This window comes from Notolepis coatsorum (genome assembly GCF_963971535.1).
Source record: "Notolepis coatsorum genome assembly, chromosome: 12".
NCBI lineage: Eukaryota > Metazoa > Chordata > Actinopteri > Aulopiformes > Paralepididae > Notolepis > Notolepis coatsorum.
In genome coordinates, this window is record NC_140176.1 from 9,841,563 (window position 1) to 9,865,381 (window position 23,819).

At 42.3% G+C, this 23,819-nt stretch overlaps 1 protein-coding gene across 4 annotated transcripts; it reads right to left on the minus strand.

Moving 5' to 3' along the window:
* Positions 1–5,645: 5,645 nt before the first annotated feature.
* Positions 5,646–23,598, minus strand: mtfr1 (mitochondrial fission regulator 1). 4 transcript variants are annotated; one of them, XM_084326220.1, is made up of 9 exons: positions 23,505–23,598; positions 21,515–21,626; positions 19,924–20,022; positions 18,647–18,804; positions 17,432–17,673; positions 9,410–9,665; positions 7,607–7,823; positions 6,562–6,666; positions 5,646–5,991 (listed from the first exon to the last, which is right to left on the minus strand). In XM_084326220.1, exons 2-9 carry the CDS (start codon positions 21,548–21,550, stop codon positions 5,944–5,946), a joined length of 1,161 nt encoding a protein of 386 aa, XP_084182346.1. In that variant the 5' UTR covers positions 21,551–21,626; positions 23,505–23,598; the 3' UTR covers positions 5,646–5,943. The 4 variants fall into 4 exon arrangements, with proteins under 4 accessions (XP_084182346.1, XP_084182345.1, XP_084182347.1 ...); XM_084326219.1 differs by having other exon boundaries at positions 23,510–23,596; XM_084326221.1 differs by having other exon boundaries at positions 17,432–17,670; positions 23,501–23,580.
* Positions 23,599–23,819: the final 221 nt, after the last annotated feature.

The following is a 23,819-nucleotide window of genomic DNA, read 5'->3' on the forward strand; positions in this document are numbered from 1 at the left end:
CTATTTTGGTTTGGCGAAAATCTTAAGGGAATTAACAGTATGAGAACTGAAGAAGAGGAACACACTCTTCTGGTATTGTGAAGTGCCATTTGCAAACAAAAGATTTGAAGAATGATCATGAACATTATTGGAATGACAAAAAAAAAACTTGGAGTATTCAGACACGAGAACTCTCTTAAAAAAAAAAAGACTTTAGAGAGAGAGTGACACTGCGTGTTGTTGCATTTATAATGAAGATTCTTCCTCATGTAAAAGTGAAAATGTGACGAGCCCGGTCCTTCTGCTGCCTCTACCAAGACTGTTTACGTGTCTCCTCTCCTCGTCCGTTTCCTCCTCGTCGTCGTCTCTCTCCCTCTCGAGCTGAACCGCATCACGACGGCTCGCTACGCTTTGCCTTCTAAGCACGGATGTGAACAACCCACTGGTCTGAGCCATCGACCCACTGTGTTAACCCTTTCACTACCACACTTCGCGACCGTCTGTAGTGTGGCAGTGAAGGGTTAACCTTCTGTAGTGTGGTAGTGAAGGGGTTAACCGTCTGTGGTGTGGTAGTGAAAGGGTTAACCGTCTGTAGTGGTGTGGTAGTGAAAAGGTTAACCTTCTGTATTGTCGCAGTGAAAGTGTTAACGCTTTGATAGTGTGGTAGTGAAAGGGTTAACCGTTGTCTGTGGTGTGGTAGTGAAAGGGTTAACCGTCTGTATTGCCGCAGTGAAAGTGTTAACACTTTGGTAGTGTGGCAGTGAAAGGGTTAACCTTCTGTATTGTGGTTGTGAAAGGGTTAACCATTTGTCGTGTGCCAGTGAAATGGTTAACATTCTGTAGTGTGGCAGTGAAAGGGCTAACCCTTTGGTAGTGTGGCAGTGAAAGGGTTAACCTTCTGTATTGTCGCAGTGAAAGGGTTAACCCTTTGGTAGTGTGAAAGGGTAGTGAAAGGGTTAAGCCATGATGAGCAGAACCTTAAGTCGGTCACACACACACCAGACGCCATGAGAAACTCATCTGCGCTGCGACGTCCTCATGCTCCCCAGATAACGACTGTGTCGGACCCGCAACCTCTCTATTCACCGGATCTCCCGAGACGTTCTTAAAGGAACACGCCAACATTTTGGGAAATTAGCTTACCGTCTTCTCCAGAGGGAGACAAGAAGATAGATACCAGTTTCCTCTCTGTGCGTTCAGTAGAAAGCTATCTGGCTGCGCGTTAGCCTAGCTTAGCACAATGAATGGAAGCGGACAGTGCCGGTTAGTTGTCCAACTAACGCCTCTCCTGAAGGCTAACCGGTCATGTCCGCTTCCATTCATTGTGCTGTGCTAGGCTAACGTGCAGCCAGATAGCTTTCTACTGAACTGAACGCACAGAGAGGAAACCGGTATCTATCTTCTTGTCTCTCTCTGGAGAAGACGGTACGCTATTTCCCCAAATGTTGGCGTGTTCCTTTTAAAGGTATCGGATAACCTCTCCTATGGTCTCCTGGAGGGGACCGGGGGGTTAAAGATGTCTCTGCGATGATGGAGCCCGGGGGGCCCCCTGTGCCTCCCACACTGGAGATCAGTCGCTCATTGCTCTTTCTGCATCTCACCTGGGATTCCACTACCACGCGACTCGACTCACTCAGGGGTTTTGCCGGTAGCTTCTCCTGGAGGTGGAGAGGCAGTCTGGGGCAGCGACGCGTCCTGCCCGGTTTCCGGTCACGTCGACCGAAGGAAGACTCTCTCCCTCTCCTCTCTCCAGAGTGTTTCATCATAGCTACATGCACCCTGGAGGGCCGCTCTGTCCATGCCTTATAACTATGCACAAACTATGCTAAGTGACCAAACTCCTGAACCCATGAAGTGCATGGTCTGCTTGTTTTCTTTGTTCGTTTTTTGAATGCACTGTCCGATCCCTTTTGCCTTTTTTTGTTGTGAGGAACAACGACGACGGCGACAACTCATGCCGGCCTCTTTTGTACGGAAACAAAATGGCCGAGTGACTTTGAACATTCCATTTCCTTGTTTTTCTGGTTTGTCTACTTATTGATTCTGTACAGCGGCACAAAATTGTGTTTGAGTTTTTTTTTTGTGTTTAACAACTTTTGAAACAATAACAGGTGCTTTTCTTACTTTAGCGGATTTGTATTTTGCTGTTAAGTGCTGTAAGACTGTTGATAAAAACTGTTTACAATTTGTCGCGACAGCCATTCTTGGGAAGACTTCAGTGTCGAGCCAGATTTTGTAAAGGCTTTGCCGTATTGACCCTTTTTGATACATGCCTGTTGCAGTTGCAGTTTGATTAATAAAAACCAATTGTTGGAAACAATTTCTTTCCGAAGCACTCAAAATGACATCTGATATACACCCTCTCTCCGACATTGGTAGGATATGTATTACTCTATCTGACATTAGTAGGATATACACTACCTGACATTGGTAGGATATACTACCTGACATTGGTAGGATATACACTACCTGACATTGGTAGGATATATACTACCTGACATTGGTAGGATATACACTACCTGACATTGGTAGGATATACTCTCTGACATTGGTAGGATAAACTCTGACATTGGTAGGATATATACTCTGACATTGGTAGGATATATACTATCTGACATTGGTAGGATATATACTATCTGACATTGGTAGGATATATATACTCTCTGACATTGGTAGGATATATACTATCTGACATTGGTAGGATATATACTCTGACATTGGTAGGATATATACTATCTGACATTGGTAGGATATATACTATCTGACATTGGTAGGATATACTCCGACATTGGTAGGATATACAGTATCTGACATTGGTAGGATATACTATCTAACATTGGTAGGATACACACTATTTGACATTAGTAGGATATACTATCTAACATTGGTAGAATATACAGTATCTGACATTGGTAGGATATACACTACCTGACATTGGTAGGATATATACTATCTAACATTGGTAGAATATACAGTATCTGACATTGGTAGGATATACACTACCTGACATTGGTAGGATATATACTATCGAACATTGGTAGGACATACTATCTGACATTGGTAGGATATATACTATCTGACATTGGTAGGATATACTCTGACATTGGTAGGATATACAGTATCTGACATTGGTAGGATATGTATTACTCTATCTGACATTAGTAGGATATACTATCTAACATTGGTAGAATATACAGTATCTGACATTGGTAGGATAATCAAGAAAACACAAAAGCAAAAAGCTGAATGTTATCTTCATGACTTAATAAACATCCACATATTGCAATACGCCACTTAGTTCCCATTGACTTTCAGAACAAGATTAAAACACAATGTCGGACTTAAAGTGGTGGTGTAGGTCGGTCCCGTGTAACCATTAACCCTGTGCACTCTGACCATTTCAAAACAAGAGTGACGAAGGCTTGGGGCTGAATCTAGCAATTATTACACAATAACAAACACGCCTGGGATTTGACATTGCTTTTAATAATTTAATGATTCAAGTCAGTTGACAGAACTCTATGGAAGAAATACTGCATCTCCTTATTTACAGATCTCCAATAGCATTTTACAATGAGGATTCTTAAGTAATTCACAAGTATGACTGACATTCCCTTATAAACCATTTCTTTTAAAAACACCTTTATTGTTCCCATAGGGGAAACCTTGTCGTTGTCGACAGTGGTAGACGAAAGGTAGTAATGATATAGTTATGACAAGAAAAGGCACCTATACTGGCATAAACTGAACAGAAATTATCTGGATATCTCTGCAATCACAATAGACCCTGGTCTAAACACAGATCAGTTACAATTCAAATATAAAATGCTGCCTGAAAACAGTTTGCCTCCCCTTAATCAGAGGGCCCCACTTGATGAGGGAGCCAGTATGTTTCAAATGTGACCAGGTTCCAATTACAGGGTTCCTGCAGGTTTCAACAAGTACAATTTAAGACCTTATTAAGACCACTTACAAATATACCACATACAAATGAATACCTATTTCACAGCCATACTAGCAAAAAAGTCATTAGGAAAATTACTATGAAAGTAATTCCATATGAATTGTTGGGGGGGGGGGGGACTGATTTTACCATACTGTTTACTTGGAAATGTCCCCCAAAACACAACAAGATACAGAGAAGTTATCGCAATATAGAAGTAACTTCCTAATCCAATACATACAAGACTTACCAAATTCCTATTTTAAGACCTTTATAAAGACCTAAAAATCTGATAACATTTTAAGACTTGTTAAGACCCTGCAGGAACCGTTTTAAAAAGAAGCCCTCACACAGGATATGACACAATTGATGTTCTAGAAATTAGAGATCAACCATTTGAGAAATGTGACGCCTTCTCTTACTAATTGATTGCCAGCATGAAAACAGCTCTCAAGTTAAGAACATTTTAAGTTAGTAGCCATCTTTTAAGGCTTTACTTAGAGCAGTAACAGTTTGAAAGTAGTTACAGTGAACATTAGCATCCCCCAAAAGACATTTCAAAAAACAAATTAGTGTCATTAATATATTAACATGAACTTTGCACAGATGTGTTCTCCGACACGTTCCTCTTAGTGTTAATGCAACATTTCATCGTGTGAAAAACATGAGAACTATTATAAAGGAAGGATACACTGATATTGGCATTTGGTGACGAAGGGTATGACCTCACAAAGCACCGCTGGAATGTTTTTGGTTTTTAAAAGCACAGGATAAAAATAAGGCAGATGAACAATAGTGATTTGGGATACAAAGATATGAACCAGTAACAGAATAAAACATACCGGCAAAGACGGAACAGTTAAGACAACAGTATACTGACCGCGGAAACTGATTTAGAACTAAATAAGCCATTAACGGACAACGTGAAGTTTGCCACTGATTCAGCTAGTCTCATCTGATCGTCTACAACTGGTGCGGAACCACGTTTATTTAAGTGTACGCACAACAATGGATTCCACTGCGTTTCTATATCAGGCCACAGATAGTGTCCGTCTTGGTTTCCAGTTTACCGACACGTTAAGAAGAGGCATCATGTCCCAATTGACTTTGGGTTTTCCACGACACTGCTGGTCCTGAATAGAAATCTTAATACTAATAAAAAGGGCCAGCCAATGAAACAAATTGTCGTGCATACTTTAACAAGATCAATAATTGGTTAAAAAGCAAAGAACACAACTGCCTTTGTTAAATTAAAACTAAATTATTTACTTAAACCAAAGATAAATCTGTGATCTTAAATCATAAATTAACGACTACAAAGCATCACACAAAAGAACGTCATAGTATTCAAAAAGTAATATGAAACAGAAAGTGCTCCCTTTCCTCCGCATCGAATGAAACAAGTTCACTCTCGACAGGTCATGCAAAAAAACAGGAAAACCCTTTCTCTTTATGTGCGTCAAGTCTAACAAATGCACAAGTAGAATAATCAATTAACTGTTGAAACAATTACAAAACTAGGAGGATTCTGTAGTGTTACCTACAACATACACAAAAAGAGTTTCCCAGGGCCGATATATTCACAAAGCTTCCCAGAGTTGCTGGTCAGTGACTTGTCTTTTTAGACCTTATTCGATCTAAAAAATACCAAAGAGTACCCTTGATCAGTACTTCCACTTTGAGAGGCTTTGTGAATATGGACCCTGAACAGAAAGAACCCCCCCCCCCCCCCCCACAAACAAACAAACACACACAATAGACAAAAATAAATGAACAAAACAACATGGTACAACAGAATAGATATTCCAAGTCTTCAAAGTGCAGAGTTGCAGACCATCAGGATGAGCATCAGATAAAATACTAAGAGAAGACCGTCATCTACATCACTCCTTGTTTAGGCAGATCTCGGCTTTGTCTTCTTCCAAACAAACAGCTGACGGCACCTCAATCATTCAAGTGTCCGTGATCAATCTGGACCTCTAAGCCCAGAACCTTCGCTCATCAATGACCTCACCAGCTGTTCAGAGGAACTTCTTCTTTCCAGTGGATTTCAACATGTGCTGGCCGAACTGAAACCAAGAAGACAGAGAGTATGTAAGACGTCTCACACAAGTCTTTAACCGTTTTAATCATTCACATTTCATACATACTGGGGGTGGGAGATATAATCAATTGAGTTTATTTTTGATGCAATTCTGCATCAATAGACAAAAATGAATAGCCAATTTTCTTGGTCCAGTTTTCTGGGGTTTGAAAGTTGTAGGTCAGATGAGTGTTGTCTCCATTCAAAACCATCTATACAATAGAAAACATAACTGAGGCAAATTTGAAAAGGTGCTATAGATAAAAATTGTATGTAGAGTAATAATAATAATAATTAAAAAAAAAGAATAATAATAATCCAGAGCTTTTAGAAAGGTGTGGAATAAAAGTATTGCTTCCCCCCCCCCCAAAATGCATTATTGATAAAAAAAATTGGCGGGACCAAAACAAATGTTGTTTACATGTTGCATGCATGCATCCCCTCCCTACTTCCCAGTTCCCCATGTGGAATGATTGGATAAATAGTCTGACATCTAGTGGCTGAATTAAAGCAGAAAGTAGAAAAAAATAATAGTTGTAGTATAACCAGCTCTTACCAGAGGAGCCTCAGGTTGAGGTTTCAACTGCTCCACTTTTCTTGGTTTCAAGGGTTGTATTTTAGCAACGTAGCCTGGATGAGTGTCGCCTCCATTTAAAACCACCTATACAATAAGTAAAACATAATGGAGGAACATTATAATTAACTCAGTGTAAAGGACCATGCCAGTTTAATTTCTACTTCTCACAATTTCTACTTTATCGGAGATTGCCCACGCCTTTGACATATTTTGTGTCTGTGTACGGTATATGGTGTGCGTTTAGCCAATATCAGCTTACCTTACTATATGCCATTCAAACTGCGATTGGTGATGAAAAGGTATGTAAAGGTGCAGTGATTTTCACAATGGTAAAATGCCTAGCAACTTTCAAGTTTCATGCATATTTTCAACCCATTTTCAATGAATGAAAGGTAGACTGAGATCTACCAAAACATACACTCCATGACCACAAAAAAAGTGTTAATAAAGATGGGGACAATCTCTGGTATTGGAGAAGAAGAGCATCTCACTCGCTGGAGACATTTAAGGCCCGTCTAAAAACCCACTTCTATTCCCTGGCCTTCAATAAACCCTGATTCTCCCACACCCTAACTCACATACTCCCATGTAATTTTATCCTGCCCCCTCCCTCTTGTATCTCTTCTTATGCTCCTCTGTCCCCTGTGTGCTACTGTACTTTGTGTTCCCCTATCCGTGTGTTGTCCTACTGTCCTATTCTCTGAATGTACCGTCTTGTCCTGCTGTGCCTTTTTGTATTTTTGTATTTGTGTATTTTATATTAGGACATTGATTTTAAGCTTTGATTGTACAGCACTTTGGTTGGCTCTTGTGCTTTTAAACGTGCTATATAAATAAATTACTTGACTTGAACTTCTATCTACCGACATCAAGTCAAGTCAAGAGTTTTTTGTCACGGCATACAATGAAATGCGGGTGGTCTTGCCCGCAACGATGTGCAATACAGTGGTACAACATATAATAGAATCCAATAAAAACAACATTGTTCTACATATATATGGTTCTACATATAACAAGCTCTTACCAAAGGAGCCTGGGGTCGACGTTTCAACACTGGGGCCGGGAGACTGAAGTCGACCTTGTGCTTCAACGCTGGGAGACTGAAGTCGCTCTGGTCCTCCTGCTCGCCGCTGTCGTGTCTGTAGCGATGGGCAAACTTGCGTTTCAGAGCGTCTGCGATGAGCGTGGCGGCGTCTATAGGATCACTGTGCTTGGATCTGGCATGACTCTCCTCTGGGCGACTATAACACACACACACAATAAGGGGTGTCAAAATGCTAATAATAATAATAATTCATTTTATTTATATAGCGCTTTTCAATAACCCAATAAGCAAAACAAAGAACAGAGAAAATACCTACCTCAAACCAAGTCTGCCCATATAACTGTAGGATACATGTACAACAACCATCAAATGCACTCACAGCACACACATCCACACGCACACACTCACTTTAAACAAACAACACACTGCAGCACCCACTCTACACACTTTAGAACACCTAGACACACTTTATATTTATTGGCAAAGAATTTGCACTACAACCCATACCTCAGTACACCTTACTGTAAATTGTACCTAAATTGTACCTCATCCCATTTCTGCTTTGCACTATATAGTATATTGTAATTAGTGTATTGTATAGTATATTGTATGGTAACTCAGTTACTGCTATCCTGCATTGAACATTGTACATACTGAACACTTGTGTCTACGTACGTGACTTCTATTTTATACTTGCTATACTTATTTTATTTTATACTTATCCTTTTGTCTAGCAGTCTCTGGAGCGTAACAGAAAGAAGCATTTTGTATAAAAGTATTCTGTACTTCTGTATGACAACTAATAAAGAAACTTGAACTTGAATAATGATGTATATACACCATATACATATATTTACTGTATATTAATCCACATCCGTCTCTCTCACTCAAGGGACACCAACAAATTGAACAAGCTGGTGAGAAAGGCCAGCTCCGTGGTGGGAGTCGAGCTGATCAAACTAGTGGTGGCGGATCTAATGTTATTGCCTATATTTATGTCTTTCTACTATTACCCTGCCCTCCCCCCTCCCGCTATGACGCCTGAATTACCCCAAGGGGATCAATAAAGGAATATATTATCTTATACACCTGCATACAATCCTTTTTACATATCTGTAGATACTGTACTATACCCATATCTGTACATATCCCTTACTAGTTATGCTGCTGGCCAGTATGACTTACCATAGTATCTTTTTACCTGTATCACTGTACATATTAATGCTACAACTCTGTACATACATCAGATTAGCACTATTACTCAGTAGTACTAATTTTATTTTATACCCAGTTTAAATCACCTGTACATTATATATTACTATTGCACTTTACTGTTACATTTGCACTCTGGTTGGAAGCCAAACTTATTTTCAAAGTACTGTACTTGTGCTGTATAATAATGACAATACATTTAGAATTGAATCAAATCTAATAACATTATTTAGAATATGGTTTGTTATGTGATTTACAAGCACCTTTTGGTTCGGCTCATGGCAGCAGCAGGTTCAGGAAATAGTCATTGTTAACCCTTTCACTGCCACGCGACAGAAGGTTAGCCCTTTACTATCACACAACCGACGGCGATGCTCCATCATTAGCATCATTAGCTCCGCATCCGCGGAGCTAATGATGGAGCATCGCCGTCGGTTGTGTGATAGTAAAGGGCTAACCTTCTGTATTGTCACAGTGAAAGGGTTAACCGGCTGTCGTGTGGCAGTGAAAGGGTTAATGAATTATATGATATTTAATATTAATAATAATTAATAATGATAAAGGAGCCACCTTTTGACCGATCGCAGCTTCACTTTGCCGATGTCCTTCAGCACGTCCAGCATGTTGGGGAACTCGGCCTGCTTGGGCCCCACCTCCACGACCGTCTGGCCGTCCGTCCTCTTCCCTCTGCGCTCTCTGATGAGGTCGATGGTCGAAAAGCTCCTCTGGAGGAGGCCAGTGGAAGGTGGAGGAGGAGGAGGAGGGGGTGGGGGAGGGGGCGGAGGAGGAGGTGGGGGAGGGGCACCACAGGGTGGAGGAGCAGGAGCTGAAGTGAAGGAGTGCGGCAGAGAGAAGGAGATCTTATGTTCATGGGAAATTAATATGAAACACTGCTGCCATCTACAGGCAGGTACGGGTTATAACAATGGAGAAAAATGACAACACATATTCAATAAGCTTTGGCTAAACTGAAAGGTAGAATCTGTAATATTCAAACAGCGACCTGGTAAATGGCTGCATTTATATAGCGGTTTTATCCAAAGCGCTTTACAATTTGGTCCTCGCATTTGACCCATTCACTCACACATTCACACACCGACGGCGAAGGAGACCATGCAAGGTGCCAACCTGCTCATCGGGAGCAGTTAGGGGTTAAGTGTCTTGCTCAAGGACACTTCGACACACGCTGCCCGGGAGGAGCGGGAATCGAACCGGGAACCTCCAGATAACCAGACGACTGCTCTACCTCCTGAGCCACTGTCGCCCTCTAGGCAAAAGATGACAACATGGTACTGCACTTTGTTTATAGTTTTTGTTTTAGTTTCAGTGGGTGTATAGGGGAAGGGTTGCTACCGCTGGACACACCTCAGGCTCGACCAAGAGAGGTCTGGAGAAACTCACAGTATAATACGTTACAAAAAAGGATAGGAAGTATGGCATTTGCCAACTATGCCCCAAAACTATGGAACACACTACCAACACACATCAGAAACGCCAGCTCTATACACATTTTTAAAGGAAAATTAAAAACGTACCTATACAGTCTAGCTTACAAATAGTTATGGCTTGGAAAAACCTGATGGATCCATGAGGCTAGGATAAGCCTTGTGGACCCAACTTTTTAGATGAAGGAACGGGTACATAGGAGACACGCCTCCAGTTTTTCAAAAGTTTTTGACACGCCTCAGCTTCTGAGCTGAAGGCGTGTTTTTGCGGACCTCCCAAACTTTCAAACTTTTTAGATGAAGGAATGGGTACAATAGGAGACACGCCTCCAGTTTTTCAAACGTTTTTGACACGCCTCAGCTTCTGAGCTGAAGGCGTGTTTTTGCGGACCTCCCAAACTTTCAAACTTTTTAGATGAAGGAATGGGTACAATAGGAGACACGCCTCCAGTTTTTCAAAAGTTTTTGACACGCCTCAGCTTCTGAGCTGAAGGCGTGTTTTTGCGGACCTCCTAAACTTTCAAACTTTAGACTGTTTTCTTTATACGTTTTTCTTTTTCTTTCTTTCTACCACAAGACGCGGCCACTGATGGGTCCATGGGACTTGGATAAGTCCTGTGTACCCAACTCTGGCCACTGACCACATGAGCGAACGGGTACATACGCACACAATACACGGCCACTGATGGATCCATGGGACTTGGTAAAGCACTATGGACCCAACTATGACCACTGATAAAAACGTAACTACACTAGCATTATAAGACCTAAACATTGCTACCTACCATACAAGTGCATTGGTTTAGTGCACTTCCGGTTGCCACTGAGCGGAAATGTTTGTGCGGACCTGTTCTCCCAAACTGGTAAGCAAATGACTGTTTTTACGTTATTTTCATTTTTACGTTACTATTATTATTATTATTATTATTTTTTTTTAAACATTGATCTTAACTGATCACTATGACTTTATTGCTTTTATCGTTATATATGCCTATAATTGTGTACAGCACTTTGAGCTGCATGACATGTATGAAAGGTGCTTTATAAATACTTACTTACTTACTTACTTACTTACTAAACTCCAACTACATGAAATAAAAAACAAAACAAAACAAAGTGCAAAACCAAGCAGGGCTCTTTTGCTTAGAATGGGCTTGTTTTGAAGACATTCCAGATCATACCTTTATGTCTGTCATGCCTATATCAAGCAGGCTTTGCAAATGCCGCTTAGCTTTTCAAAAAGGAAGGTACAAAAAATTATAAAAAAGGTGCACAAAAAAATCACTGATGTTTCGACACAACAGAGTCTTCTTCAGAGTTGTTTCAACCTGCTTGGAATTCTAGATGGGTGGGGTTCGGCGATAAGTACACCAATACAATGGGTATCAGTAGGCTTAGACTGTTCAAACGTCAAATTGTATTACAATTTATTTTAGGACATTTCTGCTTTATTTGATGAGACAGGTCTTAGGCCGGATAATGACGTCGTCATTACAGGGTATGCGCCCTTAGCGTGGTGACTGGCGAGTAGGGTTGGGTACCGAACTCTGTACTTTTAACACATTAATTGCCAAGAACGAGTTAACTCGTTTTTATGATCGTTATTTATTTTATTCGCTATATCTATTCATAATTCATGGCTACAGCCTCTGCACACCCTGGTGAATGTGTCTGAACTGGCAGACGGTCAACACCGCCCTCTCCTGCCTTGCGGAGCTATTGCACTCCATTGGAAACGGTCTGGTGTGTTTTCTGAGCCGATCTAAGCCGTGGGGGCGGGGTTTAAATACTCGGGCGAGGCAGGCGCTTGTAGGGATGGCATGGAACACTAACCCCGCCTGCCCGTTCATGTGTAACGCTTGGTAATGTCGGGGACAGGATCGCTGTGGATAACTGGAATGGCGATCAGATAATTGGATTCTTTTTTTTGCATTACATCAGAGACCAGGGCCCTCATTCATCAACGTGTTCTACGCACAGATTTGTGCTTACCCTGTGCGTACGATCATTTCTAAGCAAAGAGTGGGATTCATCAATTTCAACTTGAACTTGACTCCGTGCTTACGTCTACGCACAGGTCAGACCATGCGTACCTGGCGCCCAGTGGTAGAATATATTATTACAACAAGGAAATGAGCTTCTGTGCATAATAACACTGGCATGTTCTGTACGAACCGTAGTTCATTATAGTTCATTGTAAAATAGCAACAGTAGTGTAATTATGGTCAAAACCCTATAAATAGCATTTGGAATAATAGATCTTTCTCTCAGAATGAATGCAGCATGGTTTATATAGCGTTATCGGAATATACGGGGTGTAGGCTACTGACTGACTGCGCTCCGCGTAGCTTGATTGATTGATTGATTGAAAAGTTTATTAACAGATTGCAGAATGGGTACAGTACAGTACAGCTCAGTACATACAATTGTTAATTGGGGATGCAGACCAGAGAAAGACTTTCGTCTTGTTTACATCAGGGTCCCCCATTTTCAATTCATCATAAATCATAAAGCTCAACTCGTTATTATTTTGCGCAGACCGCAGAAACACGGGAATGTTTTAATTATATTTAAAAGGCTTTACGTTAAACGAAACAAGTGGAATTTCGAAGCTGTAAGCAGAATACAAGTCATATGAATATAGTGTTCTTCCCCCTTTTTACTGTATAAGAAAGAATAGAAAACGCATTGCAATGACACCAGATAGTGGACAGACTATGTATATGATGGGATTCAAGTTCGCGTTTTTGTTGATCATAGCCTAGGCATGCTGTCAGAGTATGATATCTTAATCAAACATTCTAGAACATTTGTCGTCACAGATCATGTCCTAATAGAACATAGGCTATGGCATGGATCGTGATATTGTGTGGACTGTTATTATTACTGTACCGGGCGGTACCACCCATTGTGACAACAGCCTTGTGAGTCCCGCACACAAACATGATGGAATTCAAGTTCATGTATTGAAAGGCAGGCTACATCATACATGCAGTGAGATTCATTGTTCTTGTATATGCTCTCGTATTATTGTTTATATAGGCTACCCAATACTGACATCAAAATAGATTGTAGTATGCCTCTAGAAATCATATGCAGCAGGTAGAAAATTGACGGGAGATCCATCGCGATTTGGAATAAAATTGAGGAGAACTTTAATCCCTGGGTATTAATCAAACAACACAGGAAAAGGCAGTCATATTCCAGCGCGGTATTTATTAGTGTTTGCGCTGCCCAGGCAGCAATGGTTAATAGATATCATATCCGACATCACCGTAAGTGTACACGTCTGTCAGCCTGTCTCATGACACGCTTCCCTCGGCTTAGTCCATTTTTCCACATTTCATGGGTGTATTCCATTACCGTATATGGTTAATCGGGGCGTTTCTGGTATGCAAATACGTGAAAGTGTGCACGAGCCTCGGCGCAGAGCCAAGGTGGGATTCATCATGACAGGTGTGCGTAGAGCCTGCGTACGCACGTGTGATGAATCCCGACTTCCCTGTGCGTACACTGGTTCTACATTCCGTGCTTACGTGTGGAAATAGAACATGTTCTACGCACACATTGATGAATGAGGGCCCAGGTAAGAACACTATATATAAAATCTTGCATTGATCTGATATTTCTTTCTCCCGTGATCAAAGCTATCTGTGTGGACCGTGTTGTGCTTTTTGTTGTTGGCTGCGGTGGGGGCGAGCGCCCCGCTACGAGGGCCATTTCATGTATGCACGAGGAGACATAATAATGATAATCTAGCGTTGATTTCAGGATGATTAGATAATCAGCCGAAAAATTACAACGTGATAACTGGATTACACTAAAATGCCTTTTTCTCGTCTTTTCCTGGAATTACCCAGAATCACTCAAACTATACTCATATTCAAAACGGTATAAAACGGAAATGTACGGATGAAAAAACAATCTGTTTTTTGCATGTTGACCAGAAGCAACTCACTGACAGTCGACGGCGTTATTAGATCCATAGCTATAATATAAAATATAGTTTTAGGACTCGCAAGTTCGGCATTCTAAAACTATATCCATTGAATAACGCACTGGCGCTGAAGGCCATCAGCGCCCCCTGCTGCTGGCGTCCAATGTGTTAAGGGTACCGACCGAATTACATCGGTACAAGCAATTGACTAGATCAATCGGTAACACATTTCGGTACCTTTACACGTTTAGTATAAGAGTGTAATATACTAGACAAGATGGAGACTTTTCCACAAATATATATTACTGTCCCGTCGCTTGGGTCTTTGGAAAGACCAGACGAGGTCAGAGGAGTTTGATAATATTTACTGAGGATGGCCAGATAATGTTGGTCATGTGATTTACTTTGTGTGGTGTGTTACAACAATAAATAACTAAATGTTCTAAATAAATTGAGAAGTTTGGACTTAGATTTTTTGTTATTACAGAGAGAGAGTTAAGTACCGAAAAAAGGTACCGCTGGGTACCGACACCGAATTCCAGGAACTGGAACTGGTACTGGTACCGGTTCAAATGTGAACGGTACCCAACCCTAGTGGTTAATGTACTGTTCTGTAACCGATAACCTGTTGGACAACGGTCTGAAGTGAAGTGCACTCATCCGGCATCCCGAGGAGCTTCTATCCCCAGGCCATCAGGATGCTAAATGACAATAACACTATGTAACAACCATCAAATGCACTCACAGCACACACATCCACACGCACACACTCACTTTAAACAAACAACTCACTGCAGCACCCACTTTAGAACACCTAAACACACTTTATATTTATTGGTAAAGAATTTGCACTACAACCATACCTCATTACACCTTACTCTAAATTGTACCTCATCCCATTTCTCCTTTGCACTATATAGTATATTGTATATTGGTATATTGTATGGTAACTCAGTTACTTCTACTCTGCATTGAACATTGTACATTATGTACATACTGAACACGTGCGTCTACGTACGCGACTTCTATTTTATACTGCTATACTTATTTTATACTTATCTATTTTTGTCTAGCACAGTCTCTGGAGCATAACAGAAAGAAGCATTTTGTATAAAAGTATTCTGTACTTCTGTATGACAACTAATAAAGAAACTTGAACTTGAAACTTGAGGAGAAGAACAACTATTTGATTTGAGTTCTAGTAGTGGCTGCTTCTGGACTAACCTGGCTGGGACTGCTTCTGGACTAACCTGGCTGGGACTGCTTCTGGACTAACCTGGCTGGGACGCGTGAATATTAAAGGCAACCAACTTGTGTTCGGCTTTTCTCTGATTGGCCGCGCCCCCCCCGCCCCCACGCGCAGGCAAGCGCAGTCGTCCCACGTCCCAAATTAAATCCAAGGAGCGCAAGCGAGCGGCAGCGCGGGCAACCAACTTGTGTCAACCAACTTGTGTTCAGCTGCGGTAGCAGTGGAGCGCTATGAAATGCGCTGAACTAGAAAGCGTAACGTTATTATGTTTTGCGTCACTGTACACCAGATTCACTCGTGTATAAACAAAGCCCATACAGTTATGAAATGCGCTGAACTAGAAAGCGTAACATTATTATGTTTCGCGTCACTGTACATCACTTCAGCTCCAGCAGCAGCAGCAGCAGCACCGTTGTACTACCAGATTCACTAGTGTATAAACAAAGCCCATACAGTTATGAAATGCGCTGAACTAGAAAGCGTAACATTATTATGTTTCGCGTCACTGTACATCACTTCAGCTCCAGCAGCAGCAGCAGCACCGTTGTACTACCAGATTCACTAGTGTATAAACAAAGCCCATACAGTTATGAAATGCGCTGAACTAGAAAGCGTAACATTATTATGTTTCGCGTCACTGTACACCACTTCAGCTCCAGCAGCAGCAGCAGCAGCACCGTTGTACTACCAGATTCACTAGTGTATAAACAAAGCCCATACAGTTATGAAATGCGCTGAACTAGAAAGCGTAACATTATTATGTTTCGCGTCACTGTACACCACTTCAGCTCCAGCAGCAGCAGCAGCAGCACCGTTGTACTACCAGATTCACTAGTGTATAAACAAAGCCCATACAGTTATGAAATGCGCTGAACTAGAAAGCGTAACATTATTATGTTTTTCGCGTCACTGTACATCACTTCAGCTCCAGCAGCAGCAGCACCGTTGTACTACCAGATTCACTCGTGTATAAACAAAGCCCATACAGTTATGCTCATATTTTGCGAATGCATAAACTATATCTTAAATTATGGCTATGTGTCTAATATGGCTGTCGCTTATCAATGACTTCGCGACAGCCATATTAGACACATCGCCATAATTTAAGATATAGTTTATGCATTCGCAAATATGAGAGCTCTGTCATTGAAGTGGGTGGTGGCACTAACAGTAGCGATTTTTATTGTTTTGTCATGACCAAACATAATCCCAACATATATAGGAGGTGTACTGTATGTCAAATGTCGGTCATGTGGGCATGGTGGAAGAGTTTAGTACAGTCACACAACAGAACACCAGTGGCATTAACCAACAAGGGCGCTCCTCTCAAGAGTACCTGGGGGAGCCTCATGCGCATGCGCGTCTGCCGCGTCTCGCCGCGTCTCTCTTGCCGCGAAGGGCGTGTGCTAGTGGATTGATTGATTGGCCGTGTGGCCAATCAGAGAAACGCTGAACGAAAAGCTGAACACAAGTTGGTTGCCTTTAATATTCACGCGGCTGGGACTGCTTCTGGACTAACCTGGCTGGGACTGCTTCTGGACTAACCTGGCTGGGACTGCTTCTGGACTAACCTGGCTGGGACTGCTTCTGGACTAACCTGGCCGGGACTGCTTCTGGACTAACCTGGCCGGGACTGCTTCTGGACTAACCTGGCTGGGACTGCTTCTGGACTAACCTGGCTGGGACTGCTTCTGGACTAACCTGGCTGGGACTGCTTCTGGACTAACCTGGCTGGGACTGCTTCTGGACTAACCTGGCCGGGACTGCTTCTGGACTAACCTGGCTGGGACTGCTTCTGGACTAACCTGGCCGGGACTGCTTCTGGACTAACCTGGCCGGGACTGCTTCTGGACTAACCTGGCCGGGACTGCTTCTGGACTAACCTGGCTGGGACTGCTTCTGGACTAACCTGGCTGGGACTGCTTCTGGACTAACCTGGCTGGGACTGCTTCCGGACTAACCTGGCTGGGACTGCTGCTTCTCCTGGGCCAGGACAATCTGCGCTATCTGGGCCCTGAGCTTGGCCAGCTCCGTCTCCAGCGCGCTGATCTTCTGAATGGCCTCGTCGTTGACGGCCGTTGGCCCCTGAGGGTCCGGCTCCGCCTGGTGCATGCTGGGTAGTGACCTCTGTCGGGACAGGGGTCGTCTTTGAGGATGAGGCTGTTGGGAGCGGAACGCGAGCCCCGTTGGAGTCTCTGACCTGCTTCATAAACACCAGGAGAACGAGACCTGTAGTTACTGCAGGCAGGCGGCAGAATCATATATAAACACAAGGAAGGTTGTGACTCGAATCAAGATTAGCACCGACAGAAGCTTTCTTCAGAATCAATGATGGGTTACCAAGGAGAGTCCAATAGTGACAAGAATGAGACATTTCATGGTTTTAAGAAGACCGTTTGACAAACCGGTAACATTAATGTTATTGTCAACTAGGTTAGCTAGCTAATGTGATGTGGCTAACAGCTAGCTCCTGAAGAGTTATTGTCAACTAGGTTAGCTAACGTGATGTGGCTAACAGCTAGCTGCTGAAGAGTTATTGTCAACTAGGTATGTGATGTGGCTAACAGCTAGCTGCTGAAGAGTTATTGTCAACTAGGTATGTGATGTGGCTAACAGCTAGCTCCTGAAGAGTTATTGTCAACTAGGTTAGCTAACGTGATGTGGCTAACAGCTAGCTCCTGAAGAGTTATTGTCAACTAGGTATGTGATGTGGCTAACAGCTAGCTCCTGAAGAGTTATTGTCAACTAGGTTAGCTAACGTGATGTGGCTAACAGCTAGCTCCTGAAGAGTTATTGTCAACTAGGTTAGCTAGCTAACATGATGTGGCTAACAGCTAGCTCCTAACAGTGAGGCTGCATAATCATATACACACGTGCAAGAAAGGTTGTGACTCAAATCTCAAGATTAGCACAGACAGAAGCACTCGTCAGAATCAGAATCAAGGAGTGTCCGATAGTGAGCTAGCATGATGATACGAAGAGGATGGGACACAAAACCAACATTCCCATGCAAACATGTCCAGCACTGGGAGAGAACACCATTTCTGACGTCTGCCAGTGGTACACGGGAAGCCATTTTTTAGCTGTTTTGTGTCTACACTTTTTATCGTTACGTGAAAAGACACTGTAGAGAATGCTAGTCAACAGCGTCCTCTCCCTCTCTCTCCCCTCCTCACCTGGGTCCCCCAAGGTAGTCTTCATCCTCCTCCTCCTCCTCTTCCTCCTCGCTCTCCTCGTCCCCGAGCATCCAGCTGACATCCGCCAGAGAGGCCACCGCTCCGCTCTGCCTCCTGACATGGTTCAGACTGCTGGCGTCCTCTTCGTAGGGATGGAGCTGCAACGGACCGGCAACGTTTTTTACAGTTAGATGAAAACACGGGGGGCCCTTTTTCGCGGCGGACATTTTGACTCGTCATGGACGGATGAACACAGGTGTAGTAGCCACAGGATAATGAACAGATGAGACGTGTCACACCGGTGTTTACCCATCAACGACGCGGCAAAATGTCTGCAGAGAAAAGGGTCTCCTTTTAGAGTAGACCACCACACAGCACAGCGTCTCGAGAACACAAGCCCTTGGTTACACAGAAAGCGTCTCTCTTTTCTCTTTAAAGATAAAGGAAGGGGGGGAAAAAGGGAGGAAACGAGGACGGACAAAGGGGGAGATGTAATAAAAAAAACACTTTTTAACCCTTTCACTGCGACAATAGAGAATGTTAACCCTTTCACTGCCACACGACAAACGAAGGGTTAACCCTTTCACAACCACACTACATAAGGTTAACCCTTTCACTACCACACTACAGACTGTTAGCCATCTGTATAGTGTGGTAATGAAAGGGTTAAAGAGTGCTGTTGTTAATGAAAGGCCCCCTGACACAGCAAGTCTTTAGTCGGCGGCACAAAGTTCGCAGTTGTTGAGTCGCCAAGTAAACTGACCTAAAGCAGACATACTGCATTCCTCATAGCTAGGGAGGCTGGAGAGAGAGAGAAGAAGAGAAAAAGAGGGAAAAAGTGTTGAAATGGGACAGCAGAAAGAATTTAAAGACAGAAAGTTAAGTGTTTGGTCATACATGGTTTTGAAACAATGTAAAGGCAACAAAGCCCAAGTATGGCTGCAATCTAAATGACAAGAAAAATCTGAACATGTTTTGTGTACAAATCCTATTCTATCTATGCGGCAATGGAGTGAAAATAACTGATCTGATGATCTTGTCAAACACTGTTTATGTTTCGCGGATCAAAACAGACAGCCGGGGCCAAGTGGATAACAGGTGTTGACGAGGGGGACTGACTTGTTATCACAGACCTGACAGCAGGCGGACAGAAGCGGGCGAAACCCTGACCTACATACAAGGTGTCTCTGCCCAGGCCGGACAATACGCCCATCATCCCTAATACGCACTATTATCTTTAAAAAACGTGCCAAATTAAACTGGAAATATTGGTTCACCTGAAAGTGGACCCTAGGGCAGGGTTTAAAAGGGAGACTGGAGGCGATCCTTCTGACGATACTCCGCGTGGATCCATAAGGCTTGGATGATCCGAAGGCCTGCAAAACACAACCATATTTAATAAAGAAACAACATCCCTCACTGAAACCGAGAAAATGTGTCCCAACGTTTTTTTTCCTTTGTTCATGAGAATTCAACGATAGAGAGTAGAAACACCAGAGGATGGAAAAGGCATGACTCTATTCATAGTGATCGATCGCAGGTATCTGGGTCACAAACAACGACGTCACTGGAATTCTGTTGCTAGGTAACAGTTTGGACCCAGATGCGTTTCCTGTCAGTTAACATGACAACAGGAAATAAACGTGAGTCTTTTTTTACAATGTTATTGTTCGTCACTTTGAAACCGTCTATAATGGAGAATAGAGATGCAACGGTATGAACAAGACATGACAACAATTGTGCTGCGTTGAAAACTAGCACTTGTGCTACTGTATAAACACACAAAACACCACATCTGGTCTGTCCACTGTGACTGGTCGAATGTAGCCGATAAAAGTTCATTCATTCATTCAATTATAGTGAAAAAAATTATCACGGTTTATCACGGTGTTAAAATATCCTGAAGATGTTCAAAGTTTTTTTTATAGTGAAAACTGCAAATAGAATTAGCACTATGCATATGTACACTTTTTGTTTGCATAAACTATTATTATTATTGGTGTTGTTATATTATTATGATTATTATTCGCACACACGCGCACACACACACACACACACACGTTACATGCTGCGTCTGGGAGGAGACTGTTGCGAACATCTTTGGTTGATGCTGAACAGTTAAGACAGTATTTACTGTGTTTTTCAAAATACAGTTTTAATGATAATTCAACTGTTGAATTGGTGAAGGCGGCAGGCAGGATCGTCGGGACTCCTCTACCAAACATCACCTCCGTCTTCACCTCCCGCTGCCTCCACCGCTCCAAGTGTATCATCAAGGACCAGTCTCATCACCTCTTTCAGCTCCTTCCCTCAGGGAGGAGATACCGGTCCATACATGCCAAGAGTTCAAGATTTAAGAACAGCCTTTACCCCCAAGCAGTCAGACTGTTAAACTCTCATTGACTGTCCCCTCACGTGCACCATGCACTTACCTGGACTTGATTATCACTGATTACCACCCATCATGCACTTTATTATTTAAACCATTCTGTTATGTACAGTGTTATATGTGTTATGTGTTTATGTATGTATATATTGTACTATGGTCTGTGGGAGCTCCCCTGAAATTTCGTTGTATACTTGTGTGCAATGACAATTAAAAGTCTATTCTATTCCATTACTAACCATCTGGGAATTTTACTGTGGTTAATGGTCATCATTAAAACCGGTAGCTGTTTCATCCCTAATAATGGACAACATTGCATCTAGACGGCATAATTCCATCCATGGTGTAGGATGTTACAGGAGGTCACGCTCTACTACGGTCTATTTGAAATTTGTGAAACTTATATCAGTGGCACTATGCTGTCGATAAGAAGACACTCATCATCCATTTAAGTATTTATCCACAGACGCCGGTCAACGTACCAGGTCCATTTCAATCCGTGCATATCTTTTATTCATTTCAATCCGTGTGTCTCACACCAGCAGGCATTCTGCAGTCCCACCACGACTGAAAACATCTTCACCAAAATGATGTCTGGGGAAACAAAGATTCATTGGTCACTTTTATTCATATATATTTAGTCTGAAGTTGCATCGTAAAAAGGAAAATGTTCTTGTGACCATTCCAAAGAAAAGACAGACACCTTGGAGGGTAGCTAGTGTGTAGACCCAACCTGTAGTACAACAATTTCAACCGCATAGTTAGTAGCACCCAGGTCACTAAGATCCTCCAACCAGGCTCGGCTGGTCCCCCCCCCGCACCAGACTAAAAAAGAGAAGCGATCGCTCCTTCAAGGCCGTAGCCCCCAAACTATGGAACCAGCTTCCCCTGGAGATTCGATCTGCCCCTACGCTGGAGACATTTAAGGCCCGTTTAAAACCCCACTTTTATTCCCTAGCCTTCGATTAATCCTGATTCTCCCACACCCTAACCCACACACTCCCATGCAATGTTATCCTGCCCCCTCCCTCTTGTATCTCTTCTTGTGCTCCTCTGTCCCTGGTGTGCTATACTGTACTTTGTGCTCCCCTATCCGCTTGTCCTATTTTTTGAATGTACTGTCCTGTCCTGTTGTGCCTTTTTGTATTTTATAGGACATTGATTTTATGCTTTGACTACTGTACAGCACTTTGGTTGGCTCTCGAGCTTTTAAATGTGCTCTATAAATAAATTACTTGACTTGACTTGGAGAAAAGACCATAGGCCACTAAACAAATGCTGGCCATAGGGGTGCAACTCAATGTAAAGACTCCAAAAGGACTTAGTTGGCTTTGTAGTTACAAGTTTCAACTAAGTTTGTTTTTATTTGTCACTCACATATAAAGTACATATACATTACAGTGAAATGCTTGGTTCTGTATGAGCCCCTGAGAATGGGCTTCATACAGTAAAGGTAAGTAAAAGAGGAATAACACATACAATATACAAACTAAAGTACAACCTTAAAGTAAAAAAATGCAGACAATGAGGTACTGTTTTTAAAAGGCAATGTGCAAATGCGGTATGAATGTAGTCACTGCAAATCTCTTTAATAAATATTAATAGATAAATATGATGTAGTGTTAAAGTGTCTAAAGTGAGTGTTAATGTAAGTATTTGTTTAAAGTGAGTGTGTGCATGTGGATGTGTGTGTGCAATGAGTGTAGAGATGGATGGACACACTTATTGGACAATACCTTTGCAATATACCAGCACTGTTTGCATATGACTTTTCCTCAAACGGAGCTACGCAATCATCTGACATGATGTGATAACTTCAATTAGGGAAACCCATAGGAGCCCTTCATTTGGGCAGATTGGCAGCAGAGTCACCTGCAATGCAATCGCGTGACAGATTGCGTAGCTCCGTTTGGGGGAAAAGTCATTATGCAAACAGTGCTGGTATTATAAACATTGCATTTAACATTGCATAGTGTGTTGATTGATCGTTCTAATATGCGGTCGAGCATCTCAAGATACACCACCTGGATTATATATTCATTTCAAATTAATTTGGCGTTCAGTCTTAGTCTTCATAGAGTCATCCCGATGTTGGCAACGCATTATTAACAACTGATCCAAAATCCAAACTTGAAGCCAGCAGGAACACTGATCGATGTCACCAATCAATCGATTATTATAATAACTAAAGTTAAAGTAATGTAAATCACCACAGTAGCCGACAACACCGTTTAGTTTGAGATGTATAACCTACGTTATGAAATATGAGTCTTGAGGCTAAACACACTGTAGCCAGGCGAGTTAACTAATGCGGCTACTATGCTAAAATTGCTAACTAACGCTAACTGGCTCATATGTTACCGCAAATGTAACGCTTACGCTGAAGACAAACATCTTACGAACAACACTCACAGTTACAGTTGTCACAGTAGTGATGTTTGAGTGATCAAACATTAAATAAAAACGACCTACTGTACCAGATCGCGTCACTTCTTGACAGACACACGAACAACTTTTCCTAGAATGTTTTTCTCCACCTTGACTTTCCAAGCTGCAGTGGGCGGGTACCAGGGTGAATAGTTGGGAATCTAACCAATCACACAAGGCGTATTACAAACACTGGGCGGGAACGGATCACATTAGAGAGCATCACTAATTGGCTCGTCAGATTTGAATGGCAGGGCAAACGTACCAACCATAATGTTGAAATGTATCGGTTGTGTGATTGGGTATTATATGTATCAATCAAACCATAACGCCCAATCATAAGGCGTTAAAATAAGTGTG